We start from the raw sequence: 23,863 nt of genomic DNA on the forward strand, positions 1-23,863 counted from the left end.
AGTACTTTCCCTCCTACCCTATGAAAGTTGCCATACTTCTACAAAAAAACTTCAAACACAGACTTCAGCAAGAAACTGCAGAACTGGAACTAATATGCAAACTTGACACAATCAAACTGGGTCTGAATCGGGACTTGGAATGGTTATCTCATTACAAGAAGCAATTGTCACTGTTCACACATTCTCACCTTCTGATCAACGGTTGAGAATAGGCCTCATCTACTCTAACTGAATGGACTATGCTAACACCTACCCTCCCCATTGTTGTTTCTTACCGTTGGATGCATATATATACTCCCTATCTGATTTCTGTTTCTTGCATCTGACGAAGTGGGTTGCAGCCCACGAAAGCTTATGCCTGCAGAAATTAAATTTGTTAGTCTTTAAAGTGCTACAGGACTCTCATTAATTTCCTTAGAAGCCCCTTGAGATGTGTTAAAGCTTTTTTCCCTGAAAGTCCTAATAAATTATGTCAACTGATTTTCCTTTATCCATTATGTTGGTAACAGATAATTCACTGATAGATGCGCTAGAAATAACTTGGATCTACTATCCAAGTATTTTCTTTACCTGTTAATTTTCAAAGGATATAATTTTACATGTACATATACATACATATATACATATTAAATATGACCAGAATATATGTGTGCATGTATTTATACACACACACTATTTATATATGCACACTAGATTTATTAATATGCTGCTCTACATAGAGATATAATATAGATATAATGTGCATTTGTATGGAAGTATCTATATACCGACACACATCTGTTACAGATCTTTTCAGCTAATCCTACCATTTCAGTTTTGGTAGACCAAACGATGAATGCAACTGTTCAATTTACAATTTAGAAGCACTATTATTTTCAAAAGGACTTGACAGCTCCAAAGTATAAATTAATTACATTAGATTTGCTATGCTCAAATGACAGTAAACTACTTGATAAAAATTAAACTGAATCCTGTACCACACTGCTACTGTTACAGAATCTTGCATCAAAATAGTTCCTTGTGGTGTTGTCCTAATCTTAACAAATTCCAGCCCATTAACAGGAAACAAAACTTATTATTTCCTTCTTTGAATGAAAACCAAAACCAAAATAGTTTTTTTAAGTGTAGTGAATGATAATATGCAAACCAAACTTCAGCTCCTGAACACCAGTATGTGCGCTCACTTTTCTTACCGTTTGAGTGACGCACTACAAAACAGAATAAATAAATAAATAAAATAAATCAATAAAGAACCTCTTATGCAGGGCGTCCTCCACCCTGCAAACTTGGCAAAAGACAAACTGCACTGAAATACAGCACTCTCCATATAAGGAAACGCAGCTAAACATGTCATGCGTAATTTATGTGCAGTAGGCAGAGAATTAACCTTTCCGTGGACATATTTGGCCCGTCTGAAAACCAAGCTAGATGGCAGACTGAGGAGTGATGAGAATTTTCGCTCTAAAACAATCTTTGCAGGCGATCACCAGCCTCCGCGGGGCGATTCTGTGTTCCCTTCAAACAAAGATCACTAAGCGATTATGACACTTCATCTGCACCTGTTTGGTTGGGTTTTTTTCCTATTCTCTCCCCCCCCCCCCCCCCTTTTTTTTTTTTTTTTTTTTTTGAGGACTGCAAACCCGTGCGCTCTGGCAGAGCCTGCAGAAGACTCACAGGAAGAGGCTGCCTGAAGCAGAACTGCAAGTGCGAGCTCCTGCTTGCTGTCGGAGCTCGAGATGGAGTGTGATATGAAACCATAAACTGTGGTAACCCAGCCCCTGCCGCTGGATGAACTGAGAGTCAGTGAAAGCCTCATCTCACTTCCTCATTCGGCCACCTACGTTTTGCACAGCGAAAACACAAGACAGACAGACACAGACAGACAGAGACAGACAGACAGGCAGGCTGGATTTTACAAAATAAAATAAATACATAAATACATAAATGAGAGAGAGTGTGGAAATGGAAACTTACCTCTCACATTTTTTTCAGAGGCAACCAGACTGTGGCCAGATTGCCCAAGGCATTGTGGGAGTCATTATGACAAGCTGACAAAGACGGAATGTGTCAGTTCCGAGTTGTCACAGAGGCATTCTGCTAGCCCCCACTCGCTCAGCTGCAGCGAAGACTGTTGCATGGAGCTGTGCAGCCGCTTATCTCTAATGTCTGCTTTCCCTTGCTGCCTGCACCGCCCCTCCCCCAGCCAGCGAAGCCTACCAGGAAGCGCGGGGCGTACATGTCGAGCCTTAAGAATGCAAAAGGAGGGGGGGGGGGGAATGTCATGCTGCTGCAGCCCTCATGAAACACTAGGTGCTGGCACACGCACGCAGCCGGAGACAACGGAAGACTGGCTTTACTTGACCAAACAGACGCAAAAATGAAGTATAAAATGGCATCTGAGTAAAAATCATCCCCTAAAAGCTAGTGTTGGTATATTCCATCTTAAACATCATAACCTCTGAACTGTAGTGTAAATGTGACACATGCTATGGACCCTCTGCTCAGACAATGAGTAAATCCTTCTCAGAGGCACAGCGAAGATCACCCTGCAAGGTTAGACTGAAGGTTAGATGCAGAATTATGACCCAACTCTCAGACTGTACCCGGCTTAGTAAAATGCTGCTGCTTAAAATTCACTGTCCAGTGTATGAATGTGACTAGTTAAGTACACAGCCACTATGTGGGCAAAAGACTGTCTTTCTGTTGCAACCAATTGGCTTCAGTTCTGCAAGTTTCCAGGAAATTGATGTATGAGTACCCACTGCAAGTATGCAATACTTTTGCACAAACAAACAATGTAAAATATTCCCAACCTTACAGATTCTGGCAACAACAACAAAAACCTTTAAAAATGGCAGATGTTGTCGATTGCATCCTTTTTTCCTAGGTCTTGGGAACATTTTACTGTATTTTTTCAGGGCTCAAAAGATTTTCTGTTTGTTTAAATAATCACTGTTTTAGCTCTATTGTATTCCACTACACACTTTCTAACACAGAGATGTTCCGTGATCCAACCATTTTAATAATTCTGGAGGAAAATGACAAAATACCTCCAGCTAAAAGCCCAATCTCTCCCTAAAATGACTAGACATTATAAACTTTCGTTTGGCCTGGAGTTTTTAATTCAGCCCGTAATCCTAATATTTTGTAAATCCCTTTTATGTTGGTCTGTGTAGGTTTTACATTTCCCCCTCCCCACCTCGAAAACTCAACAATGTAGTTCTAATAAGATAAAAACACACATTTCTTTCCACATTGAGTGGAACAGGAGAAATGGCCAACCCATTCCAAAGCTAGGGACAAAGAGACTGCATGTGAGTTTTTGTTTTTCCACTAAGAGTTCTTTTGATCCTTCTTCTGTGTGAAAAAAGAGCACCGTGTATGCTTCTAGTTCTGGATCTTAGCTAGGTATTCCCATAGCTCCTGAAGAGAACAAGTGCAGGTAATATGGGGGTGGGGAGCAACACATTAGATAATCCACAGAGATAACGGTTATCTTTTTTTTTACGGTTATCTTGTGTGATATTGTAGAGTAACACTACCTACAAGTTTCAAAACACTGCGTGTAGTTTTAAGTAAAAATGCAATGGTGCCACTGCCCCATGCATGAGTAAAAAGCAAGTAAGTTGAATAATGAAAGCAATTACTCCTCTAACACTGTATTTTTAACATTTACTAAATTTCAAGAAGTTACTCATTTGATTAATATTGTCATTTGCCCATTTCTATCAAAGAGAGCAAGGCCCTGATACAGCAATCTATGAGGCTGGCCCCTGCGCCTATGCAGAGCCCAATCGACTTATTTAAATCTCCACATTTGCACAAGGGTTTGCCTGAATAGCTCAGGGCCTTAGTTATTGCAGAACTGTCTGTGCCACCAGAGAATCAGTTTATTACCAGAAAAGCTGCAACTTCATTATTCACCACTAAACATGGAAGAAGCAGATAACCCCTGCCACAGCTATCGACTAAATATCCCAAGGATTACCGCAACACCTAAGGCCTCCAAACTAGGATCTGGGCTACAGGACCCAACAAATTAACTTAAACCTCATGGTGGCATCAGTCTCCTTTTGAACCTTTCCAAACTTTATGTACCTGCACAATGTCAGACACTATCTAGCCCCAAGTGGTTTAAAATACAAAGACAGCATCCTAATTCACAAAGTTGCGTACGGTCATATTTTACCAACACACAGTAAGAGTGCAAACTTCAAAGTCGATGGGAGGTTTGCCATTGACTTCAATGGGGATAGCATTTCACCCGGAGAGTTTAGGTTAAGTGACTAGTGCAGGATCACACACACTGTATGTGCAGTATAAAAATGTGTGAGTGACTGACACTGGAGTCAATTTTCAAACATGGATGTCTATTTTAGGGCACCCAGCTCCACACCTAGATGCTCACATCAACAGTCAAAATATGTCTACACTATAAGTGCTACAGCAGCACAGCTATGGTGCCATACTATAGACACTTGCTACAGTGACACAAAGTTTTTTCTCCCATCGCTGTAGTAAATCTACCTCCTCAAGAGACAGTAGCTTGGCAGAATTCTTTCATTGATTTAGCTGTGTCTATACCAGGGCTTAGATCAGTTTAACTACATCTCAGGGGTATGAGTTTTTCACGCCCCTGAGTGATGTAACCAGGTCATACTAAGTTTTAGCTGTAGACCAGGCCTTAGGAATTTATTTTTATTATTACATGCATTTTAAGCCACCCACTATTATAGTATAGGGGCCATTGCATAAGTTTATCATGATTTTTCAAAAGAAGGCTTGATTTCTGCTCCTCTCCCCCACTTTATTTATGTTTAATTGATTCATGGTGGCTCATTCTGAAGCATGTGTTCAAAGCCATTTGGGAACTTAAGACCTGGTTTGAATATCCAAACATGAAATTGGGTGTCTAACTTTGAAAACTTGACTGTATAGATACGCAAGTATTTATTAATGGGCAGAGGAATGGTGTGATAGATAAAAACCCAGGAATTCCTCTGTCACCACCCACAATTAACTATAGAGTCATGACATAATTTAAATCTACTTCATGTAAAAATTTCCACTCCTGATTTTTTGGCATTTACTTATTTTTTGAAAGAGGGAAACCAGCTGAAATTATTCAGGTGATTCACACTCTACCCATCTAGCCATCTATTTTATCAGCCCATCGCAATAGTGTATTAGACCCACACAGAAAGATAGGAATCTTATGCTGTTTTACCCGTTTCCCTGATCTGCACTGCTTTTTTAGGATATGCATCCTACTCCATCCCCAGCCAGTCTAAGATACTAGGCTACTTAAAAATAAACATAACATGCCCATAACATGCATGAATGGGGGAGAAGAAATGCTTTATAAGTAAACTTATTATTTATAATTGGTTATAGCAACATATTGGAAAAAGAAGAGAATTTGATTTCTTTAAAACTTTGTTTCTTTAAAAACAATCAAGAAAAATAGAACAAAAGAAACGGTCAATGGTGCAAGTGTATTACAAACCTCAGAAATGACTAACATCTCACACCAGAACTTATATTACAATATTCTGAGACCACAGCAATATCTATTTTAGGCAGAAACCCTGGACAAAGTGGCTGCTTTAACTCAGATTTTTCTAGTTTTGCTCATTTAAATCATTAACAGTCCTTAATATCATTTTAGGTAAGTTTGGCCAGGTCCTTATTTCTGACCGAAGGTTCAAGTTATTTCTTTAGACCAGTTCAGCTATTAGAACATGTAATGAGCACATTTCCACATTTTCCCCTGCATCTTTGAGTGCCTTTTAGTGCCCTTAGTTGTACCACCCATCCTGCCCTCCTTTATCCCCTCCTACCCTCCATTTATTTGGAAGAATTTGATGAATGGCTTTCTGAATAACTTTGCCACCTGTATCGTATGATGATTGATGATTTTATTCTGCATTTTGATCAGCCTACTATTTTGAATTTTAACCCCATACTAGATTCTGTTGATTTGAAGTGCTTGGTTACCACAGCAACACACTCAGCTGGATGCTCTTACCACTTGTGGATCATGCAGTGGTGCCGTGATAAATTCCTTTCACAGAGCAGTCTCCCATTTTCAGGCCATGCATGTATTTTAGTCTATATTTGACCAGATTTTTTTTTTTTTTGTCTGAGCTACAGGTATTGATATTGCTATTGTTTTGCTTGAGGAAAAAAGAAGTGGACTCAGAGTTGTCTCCCATGGAATACCAATGGATAAATCATAAGGAAAATAGAGATTAGAACAACAAAGTACCCATAGGTATTAGAATATTAGTGTCAAGCCTTGTTAGCGTACAGCCATCTTTTTTGATTTACCCCTTTCTATTGATGCTGCTTTGCTTTATCTTTAGAAAAGTTTTCTACCAAATGTGCTGGAGAAGCTGGCTCCTCTGACTTGTTGGTCATGAAGGATTTCCCTGTCTCAACCGTGCTTTTCCTTTGAACATTAATGTTACATTCCTCATTCTGACCATTGCTGGTTATAGTTCAGAGCCAACTGACCTGGGCACATTTTCAGACAACCTTATAAACTTATAAATTTAAAAGAATAATTCATCTCACGGTAGCTCAGCAGCAGTTTAATACATCTTTGATTTATTTGCATATTCTTAACCCTTGGTGACTTTTTGAAATTTTTAGATCATTGTGTAAAACAACTTCCTCCTGGTATTTCCGTTCAGTTCCTTTGCACAAGCCAGATAAATTTGCTACTTTCTCTGATTAAATCATCAGGTCTGGGGAGGTATTGTTTTTTCTCAGCTGTACTCGATGTGTTGTCTCCTTATTTTCCTGTATATTCCTAGTTATACTCAGCTCACTCTCTTCAGTTTTGATTAGTAATTCTGCTGTGTTGATTCTCACAGACCAACAATGTGATCTGTTCAACCAATCCTATCTCCCTCTGCTCTCTTCTTAAGATTTTACCTTCTATTGTAGGCTCTGTCACTAATACTGATAATTCATCTTTGCTTCTTTCCATTAGATTTTTGGTGTGTACTAGGATACTCCTTGCTGACAGGATACAGGGGCATAACCAAATCCTAGGTGAACCTCAGCTGAATTCCCTTTCACGGGTGCTCAGGTAAAGATCTATCAGAGCATCTGCTTAGAAACGGAATGCTTTCGGGAAAGTCAGGCACTACACCAAGGACTTTAAAACTTATTTGTGGAGTTTTCTGTTCTTTTCCATTTATTTGACTTCTTTATTATAATAGCTGACATAAACACTTGAGGAAAAAACCTTGCTGACTCCATGCTTGCTGGCTGTTTATTTTCCAGCTGTCACGACAACAGTTTATACATGGTGTCCTGAAGAAGTTTTATTCAGATCTGTGCAGTATTTTTAAATTGTTTTATATGATAACTACTTTATGTCTATAAACTGAGGCAGATTTCTCACTTTTTGGATGGTTTATTTTGAAGTAAACTCATTGCTCCCATTTCCACAATATGAAATCTGGGCAGAACATTCTACTCTTTGTTGTTTCATCTACACATTAATTTAGGGACCCAGAAACATTTAGTTGTTAGGTATAGCCATCTATTTCGCTGATTACTAACATCTCTCCAAAGTTGGCAATTATTCTCTTCCTGCTTACCTATCTGCTCATGTCTCTTTTTGCTCCCGCCTTTAATGCCCCCTTTGTATCCTTTTTCCACTCCTGTCTCTACATCTGCTTCAATGCAGTCCTGCACACTTGGGGCGCCCCACACCGAAGCAATCCACCATTCCTTTAGCTCTTTTCCACAGCAAGACTCTTTAAAATGCACTTTGTCCAAAAGGCCCATTAATCCTAGTCCTCCCCTCAAGAGATGTGTACAAAACAGACATCAGAACACCTAAAAGAAAACCAAAAGTCTCTAAACGAAAATCATGGCACCAATAAGTTACTTGATGAATTTGGCGAAAGGCTTTGCTTTTTGTTGCAAGACATTTCCCATACGTACATCATCTATTTAAGATTATAAACTCTAAGGCAGATAACTTGTTTTTATATTTGTCTATACATCGCCTGCCACTCAGCAGGTTCTATATAAATATTAAATAATAATATGGATATAGCAATGCATACAGTTAAAAACACTGGAAGTTCATGCTTTGATAGTCTCCTGGCAGGATTATTAGAATGTTTTTCTTGCTGGTCTTCCACTTTCTCTTCTATTACAAACTATTACAGGAACACATAACTTACCTCATTTTTAGTTGTTTACTTTTTATCCTAGCAACAGAATAATAGGAACGTTAGAAAGAGACAGTTATGAAGATAAGGTTCCTGCTCCAAAGAGTTTACAATTTAAATACTTCATTGCACATCTTTCTTTTACACGACTCCTGTGCTTAGGTGTCTACACTGATTATCTCTTTACAAACCTTCATCTTAAAGAGTTAATTCTGATAATTAAAATCTGATTTTCAATGATGTCTCATCAGCACCCATAAAGCAGGTTCTTAGATATCTAAATGACATCAACTGCACCTGCAAGTAACTGGCGGCACAAAAAGAGGGTAAGTTTGCAGAATGCAGCCCTTAAAGCCTTCACTTTCTTGTAAGTATTTGATCTTTTGCTGTATATGATTGATACTTACACAAGTTAATTTCCATGTCTACTTCCACTTTTAATCTGTGTTCACATGCTGAAATTATTTTGGTGCTTACCGTTTTACCCTTTGCTATTTCTAAATCTTGGATCTGGATTGGATCAGTTCCAATCTGGGAATACTCTGCTTCTGGACATTTATACTACTGATTTAAAACCAAATTTAAAATATATTGTTTCTCAAGAGGCTCCTTTCTAACTTGCTTTGTTTCTGTTTTTATGCATTTACTTATGTAATCTGTGATTATTTGCTATATATTGAACCTATTCTTGTTGAGATAGGTTCTTATCCTGCATTCATCGCTATAGCATTGGAGTGCCTAAAGCTCAAACACCTCAGTAATGGGGAAGACATCCAGACAAGGGATATGAAGGAGGAAATCATAAGGAAGGCTCGACAGATTCAATGGTCTCCCAGTTGATATACTGGACAAAACAATGGACTAGCAATCTTCCCAGTAAAAGCCAGAGAAGAGCCTGTGATATAGCCATGTGCCAAATGTCTGGCCTTATGTATAGTTGGAACAAAGGCTTTTAATTAGGTGGCTAAGAACAAAGATGCACATGATCTGTGGCACTCAAAGTGTTTTCAAAAGGGGTTGTTATTTTATGTTTTGGGAACATTTGTGACACCGCAACTGGAGAGAACTTAGAAAGGATATTTTATTGTTGGCCAGATTAGCACAAACCTGTTAAAAGCTGCAGCAAGAGTCCTGTCAGTGAGCTGTGTGAAACAGCTAGTACCATACCCAGAATCCATACTGTTTCCACCCAAACCAGACAGATTATAATGCTGAGCCTCAGGGTTCAGAATGACAGAAAAACTAAGAGTGCAGCCTCATGGTACAAGAATCCCCTAGTGTTATCAAATGTGGATGTGAAATCAAATGTGGATGAGAGTTCACATTCTTTGCAGAAGAAGAGGTAGTATAGTGAACCTGCTAGCTCAGTCCTCAATAACCACTTCCTCCACCCCTATTCCTACCCTATCAACTTTGAAGTGATCTGAAGGGAAAAAGATTGCCCCTGCCAGACTGAACCATGGCTCATAGTATTAGGGAGACCAGACAAAAATATATTTAAATATTCTCTTTGTAACTTCAAATCTCTCTCTACCATTGTGAAAAAGAACTCGGTGCACAGTCTGATGATGTGTATTGCAGAGAGACTATAATACAGTTATAATTTTAACTCAGGAATTCATGTCTTCAGAAACTCGGCATGCTTTCTGTGTCAGAAAAATGTAAACTATAATGCATGAAGCAACCTGCTTTTTTTTTTTTTTTTTTTTTAAAGACCTGCCTCAACAATCCTTTTTTAATTACTGTACCATACAAGCAAACAACCTATGTAGCTTTGTGGCTATTTACTCACAATACCTGGCCTTCTGTAAGGCAGAAATTAATAGCAAAACTTCCCGTCAAATCCCTGCTATCTATAATCCTGCATGTACGGCACATATATAAACGCATATACACACACACATGCTGATGGGCAAATTCTGCTACTCTTACTCACGTCTCATGATCTTTGCCAAGCAATTCATTTCCAAATGCTGTTATTTGTCCAACTCTCATAGACCTCCTTAATTAACCTAAAATAATTTTATGTTCATTTCACTGATGCATTTACAGAAAGAAACCTTTAAAGTATTTAAATATTAATACCGTGTGAATTCTTTACTAAAAGAACTTCTGCTCCTAGTTTTTAGCAACAAAGACAAAATATAGAACTACAGAATTAAATGAGGTTTCTAGTTTTTGTGGTGTTATCACAATATGCATTTCAAGAAAGCACATACAAGTCTTGCAAACGTTTCACTTACACACTCCTGTGCTTTTTTCAAAGTTCTTTGCAAAAAGTAAAAGTAATAAAATATTTAGATAAATGTCCACTAGCCTACAAGCATATAACTGAGCAAAATGCACCCTATCAATGTTACAGTGCCTATACATTACATACACATACATTATGTCCCCTGGGTTCTCTGAAGATGTTTTCTTTATTGTCTTTACTTAGTGTTGGAATTCAGCTGTCTGAAACAGTGGGTCCACTTCTATTTAGTTCAACTTCCTGTCATGAGAAGTGCAGGAGTTCAGCCCTGGTGGACTCTGGCTTCCTTCCAACACAGTATTTAATCACCAAACACTGGTGTGGCATTCATCGGCAGTGAAATATTTCATACCAGGAAATCAGGAGTTGAAGTACCAAGGGATTAATGTCTTTTAAATTTATATTAGATTTTAAAAATGTATTTGGAACAATATCTACACCTCACACCAATTCCTGCTCACCTTATTCCTGCCACTTAAACACTGGGGTCAACAGTAATGGTGAGAAGGATTTAGCTCCATTATGAAAAAAGAGGAATAAAATAACCCCATAATAATGCAACAATGCAGCTATGTTCTCATCCTAAATATGAAACTATATTCCAAATACTTCTACTAAGTAATAAAAGTAGAAACTATTCTGAAACAGTCAACGCACTGGCTTAAACACATCAGAACACTTGTTTGGAGAGCTACAGAGAAGTAAGAGACAAGGGAGACAAAAATAATTCCAGTAAAACAAGCCACCAGAAAGGTTTCTTGCTTGTTTTGTTTTAAACCAACATCCTTCAATCAGATCATTCAGGTGGCCCCTTGGCCTGGACGGAACCCAAAATGGACTCTGCATGGGTGCTCTGTATAGGTCTGCCTGCAAGAATCCAATGGTGAGAGCAGGACTTCATTTGCAAATACTGTTTGGAAAATCTAATTTAACCAGATTATCTACAAGTAAAATTTTTCAGTACTGAAATAAAAATGAATGTAAGTTTTTATTAAGTTATAGTTTTCACATAAAAAAGTTTCCTTTCAAAACGGATAGTGACGATTTCCTGTCTCTAATAAAATATTAAAATTTTAATTAAATTAACATAAATGAGCAAGATGCAAATGACAAAGTTCCATCCAATACAAACGGTTCAGCTTCCAAAATTACTTACTATAGCTTAGTAGACAGTTTTACATTATTCTAATATCAATTTACACAATTAAACAAGCTTTATTATGGGGTGGGGGAGAAGAAAAGCACAGTTCTTACCTGTTTTGCCTCAAGTGTTGGTTAGATCTTAAAGCTGCTTAAATAATACAGTGACACAGCCACCTCCACCTCGAAGAGCTCTGTTCTGCTGTGCACTTTGGGCTACAGCATTCTTTCTTCACAGTGGAAGTACGGTGGCCTAGCTAAAGGGGAAATAGTGAGAGACCAGAATAATTATGCTTTCAAACCCTATAGGTTTAAGAATGTGCAATAAGCTGTTCACATTAGCATACAGTAGTAACTATGGCAACAAGATGTGGTTTGCATATGTATTTTTTTAAAGAACCAAAAATTACTTCCAGCTATTTAAAAAAAAGGTACTAGAGGAAGTACTGTTGTATTTAAAGCCACATCCCTAATTGAAGCAGCTACTGTAACTTAACGTGTACAGTTCACACTAAAAGAAAGATCTTTTGGTCTTGTGTTTTATAATCTACCAATTAAAAATGTTTAGTATATGACCTAACTGCTAATCTGACAACTGGCATCTGGTCTAAAAGACAGACTTGCTTGACTGACAAGAAGATCAACAAGTGTTCCTGGAAACTGGGTAGCATTGGTAGTGGTGGGGTTTTTTGTTTGCTTTTGCCCTCAGGTCTTGTACTTCCTTCCTCTTGAAGAGTTGTCTGTTAGCAACCGATAAAGCCTCGCAAAACAAACTGCTACTATCTACAAACTATCATTTCACCCAGCTTCAGCCACTAAGATCACAGGGCAGGTGCAAAGTCTTAAATATGACAGACTTTTGCAGGCAAGATATGTTAAAACCTCCTTTTTTATTTGTATTACAGTTACGATAGTCTTTGGGCTTCTTGCACAAATGACAGCTTACTTCCAGAGAAAACATTTGTATGGCAACCACATTTCTGACATTAGAAAATTAGCTGAATAAACTAATCACTCTTACGAATTCACTTCTGGAATTCTACAAGACTTTCATAAATGGATGGACAGCAGCCTACCGAAGTACTGGAATTAACAAAATTAATTCTTCAACTGTTCGGTCTAAAAAATATGGATCAATATGAAAACTATTGATTCTTTGTGAATATGTCCAAATATTTATTGTTTACTTATAAAGGAGAAATAATATGCACAGGCAATCTAATGTCTTGGACACTAAGAAGGTTTGTAAAACTACAGACTTTTTAATATAGACAAACTCCAAGTACATGGGGATGTTACTTAAAATGATGATGTTATGCTGAGCACCAGAGCAAGAATACACAAGTACAGTGAACAATCACTAATGACAAAGCCAGATGTTCGCCTCCCATGGAAAAAATCTGGAGGGAGGGGTAGTGAAGTACTCCACGGGGAGTTTTGTGTGGTTCTCCTTGCTAAATTGCCTCAACATTCTCCCATCCAGTAGGAGGGATTTATGGCCTTGCAGAGTAAGGTGAAAGTGAGGGTGATTGGTTTGCATATTATGACACAGGTGATCCAAAGGATCCACAGAAAAAGCAGAGGCTCACTATATAGATCTTGGAATCCTCTATGCCAGCTGCGCCTGCAGGTTAGGTCCGACAATAGTCAAGCTTCCAGGGATGGAATCTCCCCTTCTTCCATAGCTGCACTCTCTCACGGGGAGTCTAGAAGCCACTGAGATGAGTTAGTATTGCTCATAGCAACATTAACTCCTGAGCAAATTATTTCATTGTTGAAATCTACCAGGTTAGTAAAGGAGCGTGGTGTAGAGTTGCTGTTTCACAGCTCCATTTCCTTTCACATACCTACCTTCTCCCATCTGGAGACCCAAATGCCTGCAGTTGCTTCTGTGAATTATGCCATAGAATCCACTCCAGTTATGCCTGCTTTTTGTTCCTCCTCCTCCCAGATATGAGGAGCATAGCTTCATCCTATATTCATTAGTTTCTTTTTAATCGTATTATTAACAATAAGAGGTGTCTTACTTGTAACTGGAGGTTCTTCGAGATGCATGGTCCCTATTTATATTCCAAATGTGGGTGCACATGCTCACCATGTGCAGGAGCCAGAAGTTTTACAGCAGTAGTGTCCATTGACCCGCATGGCTGCCTTACATTGCCACGTGCTCCATGCGAGGTTATAAGAGGCTGTGCTAGGCAACATGCCCTCAGTCTCTCTCTTACCGCAACATAGACCTGGTCTACACTTACCGGCAAATTTGGCGGCAGTCAACGGGAGTTCCATCGACTTCCTAAATTCTCTTCTGCGTGCTGTCTCCACTATGTTGCGCCGACTGGAAATGCGTACTTGTCGACACAGTGCTACTCTTTTTTTTAAGAGGTGGTTTTATTACATCGACTTCTGGATTGATTGAAAGGAGTCTTCACTTCCGCTCAATCAAACCGGATTGATTGACCACAGAAGGATGGTCTTGTGGTTAAAGTGCTGGACTGAGACTGAGGCATCTGGTTCAATTCCTTCCTCTCCCACAAACTTCCAGTATGACCTTGGGCAGGTCAAATCTCTCTGGGCCCAAGTTCCCTGTAAATGGGGATAATAAATACTCACTCACTTTGCTAGTCTTTCCTAATTACACACTTATGATGGGACTGTCTCTTACCAAGGGTTTTACAGTTGTTAGCACAATAGGGTCTTTGGCTGGGACTCCTTAATTGCTATCATGTAAATAAATCACTCATCATAGACAACTGCATAACAACTATGTGACTGCCAAACCATAGCCTCTGTCTACATGTTCTTGAAGACAATTACTGTAAGACCTTGCACATGCTTGGTCTCCATGGGTGAACATATGAGGCTGTGCAACAGAACATAATTCCAAAACATCACCTGACATCTGGGACACCAGGCTCAAGTTCCTTCACTGTCCACATATACCATGGAGGTGAGCAGAGCGTAAATGCCTAAGAGACAGATAGTCTAGAAAGGGAGGCAAGGCTATTATAGAGATGGAAGAGAAGGAAACAGATGCCTAGCTGTCCCCCTTCAAGCACTCCAGTTCACAAAGGTGCTTTATTTTATTTTTTAGTAGCAGTGTAAGGACCTGTTCTTTCTTCATATTTCTGTGTGTCTCTCTCTCTACCCCTCCCATGTCAGTCAGAAAACTGGTTTGGTGCATGAAGGCTCATGTACATGAGCTCCCCACTTAACCAATGGGGATATAAGATACCATAAATGCAATATTCAGAATGAAAATCCATACTATAGTTCAAATTCCTCCTGCCATGCAGACATGTGCCCATGTACCAAAATCTAATCTCCTGGCAGAATGTGCCGATTGAAATCTATTATTTTTTAAATAATTGGATTCAGTTGCAATAATCACGTTACTACAAGGAATCACTAAATCCAGTCTCTGTCATTTGAAGTTAGGTCATCCTGGATTTAGCCACAGGACTCTGCAGTTTTGGCTACAGCAAAGTGTATTTACAGAGTTCAAGACTGACGTAGCATTGCATAAAACATTCCAGTTACTGAAAAGGATAAGAAAAGTCTGCAAGGTTTCTTCACTGTGGATATAGCAAATTCTGTTCAGTTACACGGGTGCAAATTAATAACTACCGCAGAGTTTCTCATTTAGTCATTCATACCAGATTCTGGATTTAGTCATTTATACCAGCACAACTGAGATCCAAGATGTAGATGGAAGGCAAAAAACCTGGACTACAAGACATGCCACTTCTATTGGACTATTGCCCCCCTTCCTCTAGAGTTCATAGAAGCAACTCCTTGGGGTTGCATATTGGAAAGGGGTCAGGAAACACGTCAGTGTTGCTGTTGTTATTATTCTTTGTGCAAATCCTTTCCATGCTGTGGAAACAGCCTGGGTGGGTATCAGGAAATGTCCAAGGGAAAGTTTCCAAAAGAGAGAGTCCAAAGCAGAACAGGAGAGGAGAAATCACAATCAGGGATGAAGAGCCTCCAACAGAACTCCATGAGGTCCCATTTACTTGAAGAAAATAAGCTTTATTTTAACCCCTTGCAGGTAGTTTGAATCATTCGCAGAATATTTTGAGTGCTAGGAATGCCTTACTTCAAGTATCTATTATCAAGAAATTATATGTATTGTGTACAGTAGAAATAAATAGGCTTCTTCGCACAATGTATTTATAATAAATGCTTGCTCTTATTTCACAGGTAGAGGGATTTAAGTGTAAATTCTGAAGGGATTAGGTGCCAAAGACACTGATTTCTTTAGAAGGTGGGAGGTTCAAAGTATTAGATTGTTGGCATCTAGTATTACACAGTTTTTCCATTTCACTTTTGAAAAGCAGGTGGTGCTTTACAAAACTGTACTTCATCCAGGTTACATAGCCAAACAAAAATTATTATTAAAACTATATATAGTCGCACTGACAATGTTAAAACCTTTTAAAGAAGACTGATAAGAAGATGTGGTTTAATGGTCAGAGTTTGGGACTGAGTCACCCTGGCTTTTGCTCCTTGCTCCACCACACTGATTTTGGGCAAGTCAAAAGAACTTCTCTCTGACTCTGTTTACTGATTTTACAACAGATTATATTAAAACTTTCCTATTTAAGTTGAGACAATTTTTTAAATGAAACACTTAGAGATCCCTTATTATATTATTACTGATTTGGTGAATGGGCTCATAGTACAAAGCACAAAGATAAAGGCTGTCTAAAAGTTTAGTATTAAAAAAAGGACAGAACTCACTGGAAAGTCCTAAGAAGAACTAATGTAGACTTTTTGTGGGGCAAATGGGTTTGTCTTCGGTTTTATTTAAGATTATTATTATTTAAACTTTATTATTTGTGTGGTTTTCTAAAGGGAATATTTAGAAGGTATTTGAATGAGAACACAGGTGGTCATTTGTATGAAAAATACTATATACCCTGCATCTTTTTATATTTATATCCCTAAAAGCGTGATTAATTTAACTGTTAAAGTATCTTTGGCTGTGCTTCCTATTTCTGTCACTGTGCTCTTGTGAAGAGTTAAATAGTTAGATAGATGCTCGTGACCAAATTTTTTGCTAGCATAAGTCCACTGACTTCAATGGAGTTATATCGGCAGAAAATATGACCCTCTGCACCTACCCACTCTACTAGGTATATTGAATTTGCTTTAAGGGCCTGACCCAAAGCTTGCTAATGTCAATGGGAGTCTTCAGTGGGCTCTGGATTGGATTCAAAGAGAATAATCTCTGGGTATTCTAACAGGCCACGTATACAAGAAGTTAATGAAAGATAGCACTATTCAGAATTATTTAGCTAGATCCATAGCTGGTGTAATGAGGCCGATTTATACCAGCTGAGGATCTGGCCTATAGTACAGAAACTTCGAAGAGAGTCCTACTATGATCTCAGGGTTTGACTCTGTAATTAAATATGGGGAGATTCTTTTTCTTTTTTTCTCTTTGAATTAAGCTCTTCTTTTATTTCTCTCAGTACTACTAATAAAGACCCCCTATCAAGGTGAAAATATACGGATCCCATTGGGGCATGCAAATCCTAGAAAGCTCTGTAGTTTCGCTCTACATTAGGCTGAACTGCTTAAGAGGCTATTTGGACTGATGTGCAAGAACAAAAAAAATCCTTGTAGTTTATTGAGCTGCTTGCAAAGTGGATATGGGATGCTGATATATGTCTGGCGTCTCAGCGATGCTGCTCTTATCTCAAAGGACAGCTCCAAAGCTGACATGTTAATGTCTAATCTATTACCTTACAATCACTAAAAGATAAGTAGGACACCAAATCTTTTTTCCCCCGCTCCTGCTCACTGCTGTCTGGTTCAGTACACTCTGTCTTTCCCCTGTGTGATTATGGTGCTACGCATTGCCTTTACAAGTGTGGTAAGCCAGCACAGAGGTTCAAAGCCACTCCTCACACAGGTATTCCCATGGTTTTCTAGGGGCATGCAGTAGCATAATTTACCGTATACATCACTTTTCAGGATGGATTTTGCCTACAAATAGGGCTGTGTGAATAACTTATTTTTCAATTCAATAGCCGAATTGAAAAATCTAATTTGGGTCAACCAAAAATAATTTTTTTCTACTTTTTTGGGGGCAAACCGATAAAGTAAACAATATTTTGTTTCAGGTCAACAAAATGTTCTGTTTAACCCAAAACAAAAGATTGTTTCATTTATAACCTTTTAAAAAAAGTAATACTGCGATGAAATTCAAAACAAAAATAAGTTTCAAATGGAAAAATAATGACGTGTTTTCCTTTCTGGTTTTTTTTTTTTTTTAAACCAAAATAATTTGGCAAATTAAATCCAAATTACAAATTGTTTCGGTCAACCCAAATCCAGATTTTTTGGAAAAAAAAGTTTTGCAGAAAAAATTTCACCCAGCTCTACTTACACACACGGTAAAATTCAACCAGTGTGCAACCACTGAAGAGTCAGCCCTTCTAAATTTTCACCTCTGTACAAATTATCTTCCAGTTACACCAATTAGCTTGTCTTGTCAGTAATTTTCTGGAAAGTAGAAGTTTAAGAAAAGTAGTTCCTGGAATTAGATGTCCACATAGATTAAAAGATTTAAGGCCAGAAGGGACTAGCTAGTTCGTCTGGTCTGTCCTATATAAAACAGGCAATATAATTTTATCCACTTACTCCTCTATTGATCCCAATAACTTGTGTTTGACCAAAGCATATCTTTTCAGAAATGCATCTAAATTAGATCTGCCGACTTCAAGAGATTGAGAATGCACCACTTCCCTTGGGAGCTTGTTCAAGTGTTAATCACCCTCACTGTTAAAAATTCAAATTAGAAATAAGGCACATTAATACCTGGTATTTTCTCCAAATACAGTTCATGCCAAAACCCAGCATTGAACCAACAGAGTTTCTAGAGCTGAAAGTTAAGTTCTGCAACCTCCACTATGCTATGCTATGCATCCTAGAAGGGTATCCATAAAGTAATAAAAACAGCAATTCAGGAACACTAATTGGGTTATTAACTGCTAATTACTTAACATGAAAACAAAGAGGCTGACTGGAAACCTTGCTCATAAGATTAAAGCTTTCTAATGAAAATAGTCCCACTGATTTCAACAACATTTCTTACATGAGAAAAGATTATGTGCAGGCAAAGAGTTTGCAGGATTAAGACCTTGACTACATACAAAAGTGGCACTGATTTAACTAAAGGGCTGGTCTACACAGGGAAGTTTCCTGGTACAGCTGCCTCAATTATACCAGTGTAACGTCCCCTGTCAACATTCATATTCTGGAATAATAGTACCCATGTGGGAAGTTACACCAGCGTAACTGTGATGGAGTACATCCCAGGTTACAGGGCAGGGGTGACACAGCCCTCCACTGGTCTGGATTGTACCCTGTTATGTCACAGTATCTATAGCAGTATAATTATACCAGTATAGAAACTGATTTAATTAAACTGGTACAACCCCCTTGTGTGGACACACTTAAATTGGTTTGAGTGCCTTAAGCTAAATCAATAGGAAGCATTCAAATCAACTGAAGAGCAGTCAGTCAAGGGGGCTGTACCAGTTTCACATGCCATGGAGTGGGGAGAGGGAGGGGCAGTTTCTAAACCAGTTTAGTTAAATCAGTACAACCTGTATGTGTAGACATGGCCCAGACCCAAAGATTTTAAAGCTCTTTGATATTAGATTGTCAGCTACAAAATTAAAATAAAATATGTATTTACGTTTTTAGGTGGGGCTGCACAAATGATAGCCCATGAGATAACTGCAAAGAAAAATAGAGGGAATGGGGCTGGTGGGACGAAGAAAGAAGAGAGAAATGCCATCTGTCCCACAAACCACAGTCCCAGCAAGATAAACAAACTTTTACATTCTGACCCACTAATCCAATCTAATCATGCATCTCTGTTTTAAAAAGATGTGACAAAGTACTCCTTTCTGTTCTGCCCTTTTAAATCACTCCTCGTGCTACTGTCTTTTAATGAGACACAACGCTATCTATTTCATGCAGTAACTATAAGGGACAACATTTCTTTCAGCTCATGAATCTGTTTAACCCATGTCTTCTGACTGGATCCTGAAGGACCTTATTTAAAAACACATAGTGCTCTCTCTCCCCTCCCCCCCCCTTCCTGCATGTGTGTGTGTGTGCATGCACGCACACACCTATTTAGATATATTAAACTTAATTCTTAAGAAGTATGTAATTAATAGATATCTTGTACTTGTTCACTCAGCATCGTAAAAGTAAAAGAATAAATGTTAATTACTGGTTTGTGTAATATTGGTTAATATTCTATTTATGGTCAGTTTCACTTTTAGGGTCTTATGCAAATACCATATTGCTGCAATGTTTCAGCTGCAGATACTGGAGTGGATTGCTACAGCCAGACCTTCTGCTTCCCATAAAAAACTTTAATTGATTTTATTTTTAAATACCATAAATATATTAAAAATTAATTTAGCATTAGATTATGAGGCCCCTACATATACAAGCCATAAATGTAGGGCCTAAACTTTCTGACAGTGTTGTTTCAAGAAAATCCAATGCAGCTCCCATTATGATTATGTCTACAATGGGAATTTGCACAACAAAGCCAAAACCGAACCTCCCATTCTCGCCTATTAGAAATACAGCCTCAGGCTCTATTAACATGCACTCTATTCCTTCTTGGGAATTTTTGTTTGTTTTTTTGGGGACCTGGGGAATCTTGAGGAGCCCAGCCAACTCATTTGGGACAAAGCACTGCTACCTGTCGCTAGTATATTACAGTTCCACAAGCCCTGAATAGATTCACAGATTCCAAGGCCAGAAGGGATCACTGTGATCATTTAGTCTGACCTCCTGTATAACACAGGACATAGAACTTTCCCGAAATAATGGTAGAACATATCTTTTAGAAAAACATCCAATTTAAAATTGCCATTAATGGAGAACCCACAAAAACCCTTACTAAACTGTCCCAATGGTTATCACCCTCACTGTAAAACGTACGGCTTTTTTCCAGTCTGATTTTTGTCTAGCTTCAACTTCCAGCCTTGAGTAGTGTTATACCTTTCTTTGCTAGATGGAAGATCATATTCTCAAATATTTGTTCCCATGAAGTTCTTACAGACTATAATTAAGCCACCCCTTAACCTTCTCTTTGATAAGCTAAACTTATCAACATCCTTCTTGAATTGTGAGCACAAGAACTGGACACCATATTCTAGCAACAGTTGCACCAGTGCCAAATACAGAGGTAAAATAACTTTGCTACTAGTCGAGATTGCCCTATTTATACATCCAAGGATTGCATTAGCTTTTTTGGCTATAGCATTGTTCTGGGTGCTCAAGTTCAGCTGTTTATCCACCAGGACCCCCAAATCTTTTTCAGAGCCACTGCTTTCCAAAATAGAGTTCCCCATTGGGTAAGTATGGCCTACATTCTTTGCTCCTAGATGCATAGCCATATTAAAATTCATATTGTTCACTTGCCCCTAGGTTACCAAGAGATCCAGGTTGCCTTGTACCAATGACCTTTCATTAGTTTGTCATCTGCAAACTTTATCAGTAATAATTTTATGCTGTCTACCAGATCACTGATAAATATGCTAAATAGTGTAGGGTCAAGAACAAAACCACGTGGCACACTTCTAGAAACTCACACCTGGTGATGGTGATAATGATTCCACATTTACAAATTACATTATTGAGACCTATCAGTGAGCCACCTTTTAATCCCTTTAACATGTGCCATATTAATTTATATCATTCTAGTTTTTAATCATAACATCTTCAACACTATTACCTTTATCCACCAAACTTGTAACTTAATTTAAAAAAATCAAGATCGTTTGACAGGATCTGTTTTCCATAAACCCATGTTGATTGGTATTAATTACATTACCCTTCTTTTATTCTTTATTAATCAAGTCCGATATCAGGCACTCCATTATCTTGCCCAGGATTGATGTCAGACTGACAGGCCTATAATTACCTGGGTCATCCTGTTTATCCTTTTGGAATAATGACACAACATTAGCATTCTTCCAGGCTTCTGGAACTGCCCCAGTGCTCCGAGTCTTATTGGAAATCAACATTAAGGGTCCAGAGTGCTTCTCAGCCAGCTCTTTTAAAACTCTTGGATGTAAGTTATCCAGAGCTGATTATTTAAAAATGTTTGGTAGCTGCTGTTTAATATCCTCTTGAAATACTAGTGTAATGGAAAGAGTTTTATCATATGAAGTGTTTTTTTCCTAAATACAGACCAGAAATATGTATTGAATGTTTCTGCCTTTTCTGCTTTATTACTGATAAATGCTACCATTAACATCTAGTAATGGACCAATACAATTGTTAGGATTTTTTTTCGTTACTAATATACTTTGAAAATTCTCTCATTGTCCTTAACTCTGCTAGCCATAGATTTCTCCTTGAGTCCTTTTGTTTCCCTTCTTAGTTTTCCACAACTCCTAGTTTCTGATTTATATTCATTACTATCAACTTCCCTTTTCTTTCATTTTTCTTTTATTTTATAGCTACTTTCACTTCCTCCCTAAACCAGAGCATTTTTTAAAACCAATACGGCCTTCTTCCTCGATTGTGGTTTTTTGTGCATTTAAGTAAAAGTATTCTTAAACAATTTCCAATTATCAAATTTTTCTAATTAAATTATTTCTCCCAAGCTTATTTGTCTTAATTATTTTCAACTTTGTAAAACTGGCCCTTTTAAAGAACCAAGTATATATTACTGCTCTGGACTTTATTCTGGGTGCACATTATACATGTGATCAAGTCAGAATGATACCGAGGTATGGGCTTCCATAGCACATGGGGGAAGGGGAACATGTTGCCTAGGTATAGGTTCCCATATTCCTCAAGCAGAGGTTCCCCTCCAAACACAAATGGGGAGATAACAATGAGGCGCTGGGTAAGGGTTTCACAATTTAGCCCTTACTGAATATTTTGCAGGAGTGTTCTTCACCTGATTTTTTTCTTCTGCAGATCACATCTAACTAGGTTTTACAGGATTTAATTCACTTTCTACAATATGATTGACTGTAGATGACAATATTAAAGAATCAGACATGAAAATAATATCGGAAGAAATGTGTAAGAATTGATGGAAATGGCAACAAATCATTCTCCAAAATTACATGTGCACTGGTAGAAACAGGCTGATGATAATTCTATCCAATATGGACTAGGTCTAATACTCACATATTCTCACAAGTTTTTACATTTATATTTCAGTAACTCTCAGAGGCTTAGTCAGGATTACAGCTGTACAAACACACAGTACAGCTGTACTTTTTGCCCATTCTTGCCCAAAGGAGTTACTTTACTTCCTGTTTTCTATATTCATGTATGCTGCCATCTACACAAAATTTGAACAATGATGTCAACAACATTTAATAACTTCTATTAACAACAACAAAAACATTTATCTAGTGCCTAGACACCTGAAGATCTCAAAACATGATATAAACTTTAATTGATTCAACCTTACAATGTAGCTCTACACTTTGGGAAAACTGAAGCAGAGAGAGATTAAGCGACTTGCCCAAAGTCACAGAAGTTAGTCTGCACCAGGATTTGAACTTGATCCTAACTTTCAGTCTTGTGCTGTAAACAAAGTTACACTGCCCCAGGAGATAGAGCATATGGGGACACAGTTTTCAACTAAGTAGATTACATCGGCAGGATCCCATTGTTGTAAAATTATCCCACTGTGTATTAATCACTCACTATCAATGGATGGGTGTTTAAGAATAGCTAGCCTCTCTACTCATACTCCTTCTGTGCTCCATGGCAGCTGAAGCATGATTAACCTTTTGTATGGATGACAGTATTGAAACTTAATGCAGTTATTTATACACTGACCTTGACAATATCAGCAATGCTGTTTCTCCCAGCAAGTTATAATATTTATGTTTTAATGCAGATATAATGTTGACTTTCCTGGGTGGATCATCAGCAGCAGGGATTGAACCTGATACCACCTTTGGAGGGTAATACATGTGCTTCTCATGCTTGAGCTAAAAACCCAGTTTCCTTAGGCTCAGCTATACAAGCTCATCCCTTTTTAGTTGGCATAGCCACCACTAGTGAGCCACACTGAGGAGGTACAATTTACACAGAAAAGCAAAAAGCAATGGCAAAGAGACGTTTCCAGTTTCTCTGAACATAGGCTTAATGCTGCTTTATATAACACCACTGCTCTATCTCATATCTTCCCATCTCCAGTAATACCAAATTGTAATGAATAAAAGTTATAAAATATTTAGAGCAGTGCATACAAGTTTAAAGT

General features: G+C 38.1%; 1 protein-coding gene across 7 annotated transcripts in view; it reads right to left on the reverse strand.

Moving 5' to 3' along the window:
• Positions 1–23,863, reverse strand: part of MBNL1 (muscleblind like splicing regulator 1) — a 288,655-nt gene that overhangs the window by 171,027 nt on the left and 93,765 nt on the right. Inside the window, exons 1-2 of one of the 7 annotated variants that reach the window (XM_067550530.1) lie at positions 1,975–2,388; positions 276–358 (exon numbers count right to left, since the gene is read on the reverse strand). The exons of 1 other annotated variant lie outside the window; for it this stretch is intronic. In XM_067550530.1, the coding sequence (XP_067406631.1) occupies positions 276–287 (12 nt within the window). In that variant the 5' untranslated portion in view covers positions 288–358; positions 1,975–2,388. Of the gene's footprint in view, positions 1–275; positions 359–1,387; positions 1,491–1,974; positions 2,389–11,700; positions 11,948–23,863 lie in introns of those variants that run through there. 5 more of the 7 variants (XM_067550686.1, XM_067550444.1, XM_067550752.1 and 2 more) reach the window with 5 other exon arrangements.

Source organism: Emydura macquarii, unplaced genomic scaffold (assembly GCF_026122565.2).
Source record: "Emydura macquarii macquarii isolate MOO-44397 ecotype Brisbane River unplaced genomic scaffold, CSIRO-AGI_Emac_v2 contig_18, whole genome shotgun sequence".
Taxonomy (NCBI): Eukaryota; Metazoa; Chordata; order Testudines; family Chelidae; genus Emydura; species Emydura macquarii.